Here is a 9,967-nt window from a genome sequence, read left to right as displayed (position 1 = left end):
TCATGTTTTTCTGTCTTCAGTCGTGAAGAAATTATGTTTTTGAGGAAAACATTTCAGGATTTTTCTGCATGTAATGGACTTTAATTGTGCCCCTGATTTTGAACTTCCATAACGTAGTTTAAATGCAGCTTCAAAAAGCTCTAAACAATCCCAGCAGAGGATCACTTTTTTCAAAAAATAAAAATTTGTATACTTTTTAAGCACAAAAGCTCGTGTAGCACAGGTTCTGGCATGCGCGTTCCTTGAATGATTCATTCATTTTGAACGGATCTTTAATGTGACTCGGGAAGAACAAGTAAAAAGAACTCAAACCCGAAAACTTGTCAGATAAGAGGTGAGGTGAACTAATCATAGACTAAAGACCCAGGTAAACAATGAATTAATCTTTTCTGTTTCTTATAGCATTATAGTTTTGTCTTGTTTGTAGTGTGATCAACGTTGTGTAAGCAGTAGATGTGTTAGGGAAGTAACACGTAACATTTTAATTACATTTTGCTAAAATGAACAAAATTACTTGAACAAGACTCAAAGGTCCGAGTCGGTAAAATGATCCAAACTTCCCATCACTACTATGAATCACGTGCAAGTTCATTGTCTGTGTACTCCAGCTCAAAAAGGTAGAGTACGTAAAAAAAACTCCATCTTATTTTCTCCTACAACTTCAGAATCGTCCGACATCGTTGTAGCTTTTTGTTTGTAAACAGCGTTTGACTTACTTGCACTTTCTTAGTCTTTGCACATTTGCTTTGTAAACACTGGGTCTGTAGTTTGACCTTTTGACGTGATTCAATAGTACGTAGTGTCGTGAACGCGCATCTCAGAGCCTGTGCTACACAAGCTTTTGTGCTTAAAAAGTATACACATTTTTATTCTTCGAAAAAAATGACAGATGGTTTCGCTAGATAAGACCCTTCTTCCTGGGCTGGGATCGTTTAGAGCCCTTTGAAGCTTCATTTAAACGACATTTCGGAAGTTCAAAATTGGGGGCACAACTGAAGTCCATTATATGGAGAAAAATCCTGAATCCTGAAATGCTTTCCTCAAAAACCATAATTTCTTTACGACTGAAGACAGAAAGACATGAACATCTTGGATGACAATGGGGTAAGTAAATTATTTGTAAATTGTTGTTTTGGAAGTGGACTAATCCTTTAATTGCTCACCCTCATGTTGTTCCAAACACGCAAGACCTTCATTCATCTTTGGAACACAAATTAAGATATTTTTGATGAAATCCAAGAACTTTCTGACCCTGCGTAGACCGCAACAGACACGCTTAAGGTACAGAAAGGTAGCAAGGACATTGTTAAAATAGTCCATGTGACATCAGTGGTTCAGCTGTAATGTTATGAAGTGCAAAGAAAACAAAATAATGACTTCTTTCAACAATTTCTTCTCTTTTGTGTCAGTCTTCAAATATGCGTTCACGAGTGTATCACGACACGTGTGTGGTGCTGCTGTACTGACACAGGAGCTGGCATTATTTTTTGCTATTTTTAGTCGTTGTTTTTGTTTTCTTTGCGCACAAAGGTCTTCTTGCAGATCATAACATTACAATTGAACCACTGATGTCACATGGACAATTTTAACAATGTCCTTTCTATCTTTGTAGGCTTTGAGCGTGTCAGTTGCGTTGCCAACTATTACGGGTGTAATGGTACACAGATGTCACGGTTCGGTACGTACCTCGGTTCGGGGGTCACGGTTCGATACAATTTCAGAAAAAACTAAATCTACTGTGCTAGATTTCTTTTCATTTACTTCTTTTCACAAACACATAACATATACTTGAGCGCGCCCATCTCACTGTGTCGTCCTAGGAATGTGTTAGCATTTGGATACATCGTCAGTATGAAAATATTATGGAATATTTCGATTTGTGCCGAATGAGAGAAGTAGGATGCATGAGTACAAAGATCCATTTCGCAAACAGTTGAGCGCAAGGCTTTAAAGTAACGTTATACTCCTTTGTCAGTGAGAGATGCGTTCAGAATCAGCACATGGTCACTGTCTACTGGGCTTTGTTTTCAAGTGCGCAACTCCTAGCATTCGCTGTTTTTCTGTGGTCGGTTGTCAAACAGAGTTGCATTACTGTGGGCGCCCCCTTCTGGATTGAAGCTGAATTGCCTGTATTTGTTGTAAAGCCTCGTGCACCAAACCAAGATGCCCGTACCGTGATGGTTTGGTACGAATACATGTACACCCCTACCATCTATGCAGGGTCAGAAATCTTCTGGATTTCATCAAAAATATCTTCTTAAGATAAAAATAAGGTCTTGCGGGTTTGGAACGACATGAAGGTGAGTAATTAATGACAGAATTCTCATTTTTGGGTGAACTATTCCTTTAAGCAGTGGTTCTCAACTCCAGTCCTCGAGGCCCACTGCGGTTGTGGCTAGAAGGGATACAGCTCCGACCAGAAACTAACAATGAAATGAATTGTTCTACCTATTGGATTGTATTTTTTTAACATCTACACCTACTTTAACCCTAAACTTAGCCCTTACTATAATACAAAAACAGTTTTATTATTGTACTTTGTGACTAAAATAACGTTAGACTGATGTGCGCATACCCAGTAGCTAGAGCTGTATTCCTTCTAGCCTTAACCGCCCACTAGTCTGTACATTTTGTATGTCTGCCTCATTTAACACACCTGATTCAGATCATCAGCTCGTTAGGAGAAAGATCCATGAACTGAACTGAGTACTGGTTCATGGACTGGAGTTGAGAACCATTGGAATTAAGTTAATCTGATTAAACTTTTAACAGATTAAACAGATTTCTATCTTGTGTTGACTTATTTCCTGTTGAAACAATAAGTAAGATACATTTAATGCATGTCAAGTGCCACATTGCAAAATGTCCTACAATATAATCAAACTTTTTCTAATCTTGACAAAACACATGGTTGGAAAGGTCTGAGTCTCAAGGTTCCATATTTTGTTGTTATTTTGTGACAGACATAAAACTTTACTCATTTGTGACAGGATTAAAAAATTCAATGGAGTTTCGGTGGACTATTTTTGGTATAGTGCCCAAACAAAATCTCACAGAAACCTCAATTTTTGTAATATCGACTTCAAATATGGAACATTATTTATTTAGACTTATGGCTTTGATTTTATAGCAATTTTAAATAAATTGTTTTTAGCAGGGGTGGGAATCCTCACAATTCAATTCAAATTTCCATTAAAAATCGAATCACAATTTTTTGATTTTTAATCATGATTCACAATTTTTCATAAAATTTATTGCGCACACTGGACATCAAACGCACCAGTATTTTAATACAAAATCACACCAGTCTATAGTTTGGGTAGTCCTGACTCAAGAAATCAGTGTTTTTTATTAACTATTAACTTCTTAATAAATCAAAAATATTTTACATTTCCCATTAGAGATGTGTCCGAATCCAAATACAGTGTTCTGAAAGGAAATTACGTACTACGAAACCCCTAAATACGAGATGGAGGGAAAATATATTTCTACGCCTTCTCTCGCAATTATCCACCTTATTTTTCAATGCGGAAGTAAGCTGTTTTCTAGTAATGTGTTAGACATCCGGTTCATAATCCGCCATAGGGAAATAACGGGAAGAATATCTAAGCGCAGTAAACAGTAAAACAGTTTGCACTACAAACCAGTGTGTTCATAATTAAGATAATACATTAAAATAATATGGTAAGACACACCAGTTTGCAATATCAAGCAGCAAACAAGTTTTCTGTGCAGCTAAAAATAGCTGGAAGTGGATGAGACCGGAAGCCAGACACAAAATTTACAAATGGCTGCACCCACTCTTATGGGAAAAATAAGGTGGATACAGTTGGGTAATTATACTGTATATAAATTGCGGGGATCAGGGAGCAGTTATTAATATGCAGGGCATTAAAACCGCTTTTAAATTGTGCGCTTGCATTTTACTTTCAAAATTCGCAATCACACAGAGTGGCCTACTTACCACATATTTCACAAGATTAGGTGCTTAGGATCTGCAAATCATTCACCATTGTCCTATCAGTCATCTCTCCTTATTCTGTTTATGTGGTAAGTGAAATATATATATTTCCTAATACGGATTTACTATTTGGGCACACCCCTACTTCCCATAATAAAAAAAGATCAATAATTAATGTAATAATTAATATAATGTTTTTCCAAAAACTTGCCCTCGCTGAAAATGAGGTAGGATGTATTTGTTTTTCCTCCTCCATTGCTGTTGCTGTTTTGTTTCGACAACATCTTGCTATTATTATTATTATTATATTAACTAGAAAATCGATTTTTCAAATTTGTGAACTGATGCGAATCGCTAAAAGACTGAATCGCAATTCATATTTAAAACTTTAAAGCCAAACCCCCACCCCTAGTTTTTAGACTTTTTTAAAATGCATTTTTTAAAATGCTTTCACTTCAGCAATAATCTGCTGATTGTCTTTTTAAAAGAGACAACCATTTTTTTAAGATACATTTTCATGTCTATGTTCAAAAAGGGAGGTGACAGTTAAGAGGTTAAAGTTCAGAAAGCTGCTTCTTTGAAGAGCTGCCGTGTCCACTTATTATAAGTGATGCTTAAGTGTCTTTGAGCTTGTCTTATAAAGCGATCCGATTTATGGTGTTAATAAAGTAGGAAGGAGCAGGTTGTGATATTTAGGTATGTGGCTTAATTCCAAAATAATGCATTTGGATTTGAGTTTATTATGAGCTTGTTCTTATTTGCTCTTTTTTCTAGGAAGATCTGGCAACACTAATGAGTCAAAACAGAAAGACACAATTCTGATAAGTGTTTAAATACATCATGAGCAACGAGTTGTAGAGTTCAGTTCTATACACACTGCCTAGAATTTATGTAAATGCATTTGTCATTACCTGCATTTTTTAGGACTCAGTTTGGGTGTTAAATTACTAAACTGTGTATTCACAGAACATTAAAAAAAGAAGTGGACTTCTCCTTTAACAATCGAGCTGCAGTGTGTATGCGGCCATAGAGCTAAAGTCCCAAAACCCTCATTTTGACCTCATGAGGTCAAGGCGAACGAGGCAGATACTCACTGACTGCAGGAGCGATTCCACCAACACTTCCTGGTCCTGGAATATTTCCTGCCACCGCTGCGGCCTGTGCTGCCGCTGCCGCCTGCGCCGTGGCCGCCTGTTGCTGCATCTGCCTGTGGCACTGCCTGAGGTCAAAGACCTGCAGAAGCCAAACAACACACTCACTCTCTCTTCTGAATTCAGCACGGCAATGACAAACACAGACCTCGCTGCTGTGTCCTCAAACAAAGGCTGATGAGAAGTCATTTGGACAGGCTTAAAAAAGTCAAGCTCTGGATCAGGCAAATCTAATGTGACAGGAAGCAAAAATACACACAGAGCTCTCAAGTGCACAAAGGTATTCACTGCCCATCAAGGCTGACATTAAAGGGGGTCATATTAGGAGAACTGTTCCTTGATTTTTTGGGATATGAATAATTATAATAGCATGACTGCACGTAATATGAAAACATACTGGGATGAATTAATTATACAGTATGGGACAAAGCGGTATTATAATATATTTCTAAATCTACAAATCTAAAATTATAAAGTCTTTTTATTTATTCACATTTTTAAATCAAAGAAACGCTTTTCAAAATGCTTGACAAATAGACTTGTATTAACATTCGTGTATTGAAATGTTAAATTTAGTTGTCTAATAATAAATAATAATAATAACATTGATAAATTTTATTGATAAATACATTTACATTTTTATTCATTCTTTTATTTTATTTTATTTATTTTTTAAGTAAATGTAAATTACATTACATAAAGTGTTAGTTGCTTTTTTATTCTGTTACATGTAACTACATTTTAACTTCATTTTTTAACTACAAAAAAAAAAAAATATATATATATATATGCAGATGCTCTAAATTCATCCATTTAATTGTCAATTTGAAGTTATTTAGTTACATTTTGAAGTGGTATATTTGACCTAAAAACAGTATTTTAAGTATTAAAAATAAATTTGAAGATAAATTACTATTAAATATATATATTTATTGCTCATTTAAAAAGTCATTAATTTTTTACTCTCCTTTGTTGTAACAAAATAAACAGGCATTTTTAAATATGTTTATTTAATTTTTGATTTACATCTTTAATTCAGTTTGTCTTTTATAGGCATTTTTGTGACTTATTTACATTTACATTTGGATTTTTCTTTTTTGTGGTTAATAAGTAAAATGTAGATAAAATACAATAAAATAAGCATTTAAAAAAAACCTAATTCCCAATCACCCACAACCTATTTTTCTACAAAAGTCAATGCTATTTGACTCGCACTGTTAACATTGCATTGTTTCCTCCCATAAATAGTTTTAAAAACATGATGAACCCCTTAAATGTATTATTTCTGCTGTCCACAGTCTGCATGGGTTTAAACCAAAGCTTGTCTCTTTTACCTTTATGTAGGCCCCTGGGTAGATTTTGTGCACCGCATCTCCCGGCGCTCGACCCGCTTCTCTGTCCAGGTAGTAACTCTGCACAAAGACGGCGTGATCGCTCATGCAGCGCATCCACACATCGCCCTCACCGCGACACTCTAGCTGCACTCCTTTACCTATGTGCAACCTGCAGACAATCAGATATCAGTGACTAAAACAGCACTGCCTTTACAACAATTCTGCTTCCATCAGATAGTTACGTAACACAAATAAACACATGCCACCGAGTGTCATAACCAAAACCAGATGTGCCTTTGCTTACATGCTTACATTCCATTTCATCAGTTTGTTAAAGCCAGTTTTTTCCCGGCTGTTATTCTTGCATAATCTGTTTGTTTATTATTGTTCATCACAGTGTCAGTCTGGCACAGTAAGATGTTTCTGAGACGTGTGTTAAGGCAAACATAAAACCTGTGAAATTCATCTATACACAAATAAAGACGCACATATAGCCACTAGGTCTAGACAATATAACTTTATATTTTTCAGCCTTTTGATGATTCTCATCATCGCAGTATTTACATACACACACACACACACACACACACATTTATCCATCTCTCTCTATATACAAACATATATATATATATAAAAATATATATACACACACAAATATATACAAATATATATATACAAATATATACATATATATATATATATATATATATGATATTGCATGATATCCTAGTCAAAATTCTATTTTGAAAACATGTTTCTTGCAAATTATAAAGCTAAATTTTAGTAATCATTAGTAATTTTAGCATGATTCACAAATTCTGTTCTAGTATTTATTAATATTTTGAATTAGTGCTTATTTTAGCTTTTTTTAATGTAATTTTTAATTTTAGCTTAAGTTTTAGTAATTTTATTATGTGCTTTAGTTGTTTTTATTACTTTTAGTAATGTTAGTACTTACATTTAAAATAACTTGTTGCAACTTGTTCCAAAGTCCATTATATGGAAAAAAAAATGGTGAAATGTTTTCCTCAAAAAACATAATTTCTTTACGACTGAAGAAAGAAAGACACGAACATCTTGGATGACAAGGGGGTGAGTACATTATATGTGAATCTTTGCTTTGGAAGTGGACTTCTCCTTTAAGACTGGAGTAACAGCTGAGGCAAATTCAGCTTTGCATCACATCATAAATTATATTTTAAAGTATATTTAAATAAAAACCACTGCGGTGAATTGTAGCCAAACATTCATTAATTGTATACAAAATGTATATATAAATGTTTCTTTGATTCTCCTACTGGCTCTAAAAATGTCTTTCTTTGATAACTGTGACTGTTGTTTGACACCTTTAAAAATCTAATTTTTGCAGCTTTGATTCAGTTTGTGATAAAAGAAGAAATTTTAAACAAGTCTACTGGCACTGGTCTTTAAAACTTAATAGCTAAACAAAAAGGACATTAAAATCATTGTCATATAAACAGTGCCTGCACCAAAATAACACCCTAATAAATCATAAATATTCAGTATATCACTCACTGAGATATTTATTGGCTGGAGCAGTTGTGTGACACATACCTGGCACGCTCACTGGCATCTGTGCGGTGCACATTACTAAGCTGACCCAGGCAGAAGCGGTCACCTCCTGAGGGGTCCACATACCCGTCAATCGTCACCACCGGACAGCTGGACAGCACTTTAAACATCTCCCCCACCTGCACGTCCATCTCGAAGTACGAGATGGAACACCAAAACTCAGGACCTGTGGATGCATCGCATGAACAAAAATTTAAGTTTACAGAACGTGTACATTACTATTAAAAATACGGGGTTGGTGAGATTATTTAATGTTTTGAATGAAGTCTCTTACGCTCACCAAGGCTGCATTTATTTAGAGAAAAATACAGTAAAAACTGTAAAATTGTGAAATATTATTCTAATTTAAAATAACTGCTTTCTATGTGAATGTATTTTAAAATGTAATATATTCTTGTGATGCAAAGCTGAATTTTTAGCATCATTACTTCAGTCACATGATCCTTCAGAAATCATTCTAATATGCTGATTTGCTGGTCAAGAAACATTTCTGATTACCAATCTTTTGAAAGCTTTGTATTGTGTGTTTCAGTGAAGATTACATAAAGTATAAACCTGGATGGTTGGAGACTGGAGGAGGGAAAGACGCTGAACTGTGATGTTGAGACCCTGATAGACAAAGAAATAATAATGGATTAATTCAGTTCCATTACAAATAATGGTATATTTGCTTACATGTTTGTAGTAATGTCTAAGGCAAACGTACAGAAGTGTGGGTGATGGAGAGGAGGCTGGTGGCCACGTCCGTTTTGCTGGGGTCCTACAGGAGTGTAGGAGGCTGTGCTGCTGCCTGTCCAGGTTGCTGCAGCAATTTAGAGATTGGAAATGTTTTGTATAAGCAGTAAAAAGATCATAACACCTATAAAGGCATGACGCAACAAGTTTCCAGCGACAAGTATTTTATCTCTCTACACTGAAAGAGAAAGTACATGGCAACCATGCTAAAAACACGGCCAATATATTGTAATCTTTGTGGAGTGGAGCTCAGACAAATAAGATTTCACGGTGGGTGAGGCTACAGAAACCAAAACCAGTATGTTCTTATTAACTAATACAAATAAATTCTAAAACTTAAAAATGTTCAACAAAGCTGAAATAAAATCATAAATGTTGGATGAAAAACTTGATCACCCAAAAATAAAAATTACCCCAGGATCTGCTGGAACGCCACTCTCTTATGAACGTGCGTATGACAGTGAGCACAAGCTAGAGATTATGGTTTATTAGGTTTTAAATACAGATGTTTTTCTTACACACACGCATCGATTCACTTCAGAAGGCCTTTATTAACCCACAAGTGCCATGTGAAGCACCTTTTTTTTGATAGATGGATGCACTTCATTGAACTGCAAAATCTCAGCACCCATTCACTGCTATTATAAACCCTGGAAGAGCCAGGATATTTTTTAATAAAACTCGGCTTGTATTCATCTGAGAGAAGAAATTCATATATACCTAGGATGGCTTGAGGGTGAGTAAATCATTTTTTTGGTGCACTATCCCTTTAAAAGACTTAGAAATGTTGCCTTGGCAACTAACTGAAACAAAAGAAATGATGACATACTACATACAACACTAAAGCTAAAATAAAAACACATTAAAGCTAAATAGAAATTAAAAATTAAAGAAAATAAATAAATAAATAAAAACAGGGTTCGTACAGATACTGTAAAATGAAATTCTAGGACTTTCAAGGACCTCTCAAGCACTACTTTTTTGATTTTTAAGGATTTCAATCAGAGATCTCACTTATCAAACAATGTCTTCTCTTTCAAATTCTAAATTTTAAAGATAAATAGATAAATAAAAATGTATACTAATAAAAAAAAAATGGCAAAAATAAAGCAAAGCACAAGTATCATTACTAAAGTATTACAAAGTATACTACGCTTTTACTATAGTAAAATCATGGTTAATTTTCTTAAGGG

At 34.8% G+C, this 9,967-nt stretch overlaps 1 protein-coding gene across 3 annotated transcripts in view; it reads right to left on the bottom strand.

Annotated features, from left to right (window-relative positions):
* The window catches only part of smad10a (SMAD family member 10a), a 37,740-nt gene that overhangs the window by 6,953 nt on the left and 20,820 nt on the right, over positions 1 to 9,967 (bottom strand). For all 3 annotated transcript variants that reach the window (XM_051136690.1, XM_051136691.1, XM_051136688.1), the window contains exons 7-11: positions 8,746 to 8,841; positions 8,595 to 8,648; positions 8,022 to 8,205; positions 6,447 to 6,615; positions 5,056 to 5,194 (exon numbers count right to left, since the gene is read on the bottom strand). In XM_051136690.1, coding sequence (XP_050992647.1) covers positions 5,056 to 5,194; positions 6,447 to 6,615; positions 8,022 to 8,205; positions 8,595 to 8,648; positions 8,746 to 8,841 — 642 coding nt within the window. The remainder of the gene's footprint in view (positions 1 to 5,055; positions 5,195 to 6,446; positions 6,616 to 8,021; positions 8,206 to 8,594; positions 8,649 to 8,745; positions 8,842 to 9,967) is intronic.

Source organism: Labeo rohita, chromosome 19 (genome assembly GCF_022985175.1).
Source record: "Labeo rohita strain BAU-BD-2019 chromosome 19, IGBB_LRoh.1.0, whole genome shotgun sequence".
NCBI classification, from domain to species: Eukaryota; Metazoa; Chordata; class Actinopteri; order Cypriniformes; family Cyprinidae; genus Labeo; species Labeo rohita.
The sequence above is the reverse complement of the archived record's forward strand: the minus strand, read 5'-3'. Positions and strand labels throughout refer to the sequence as shown.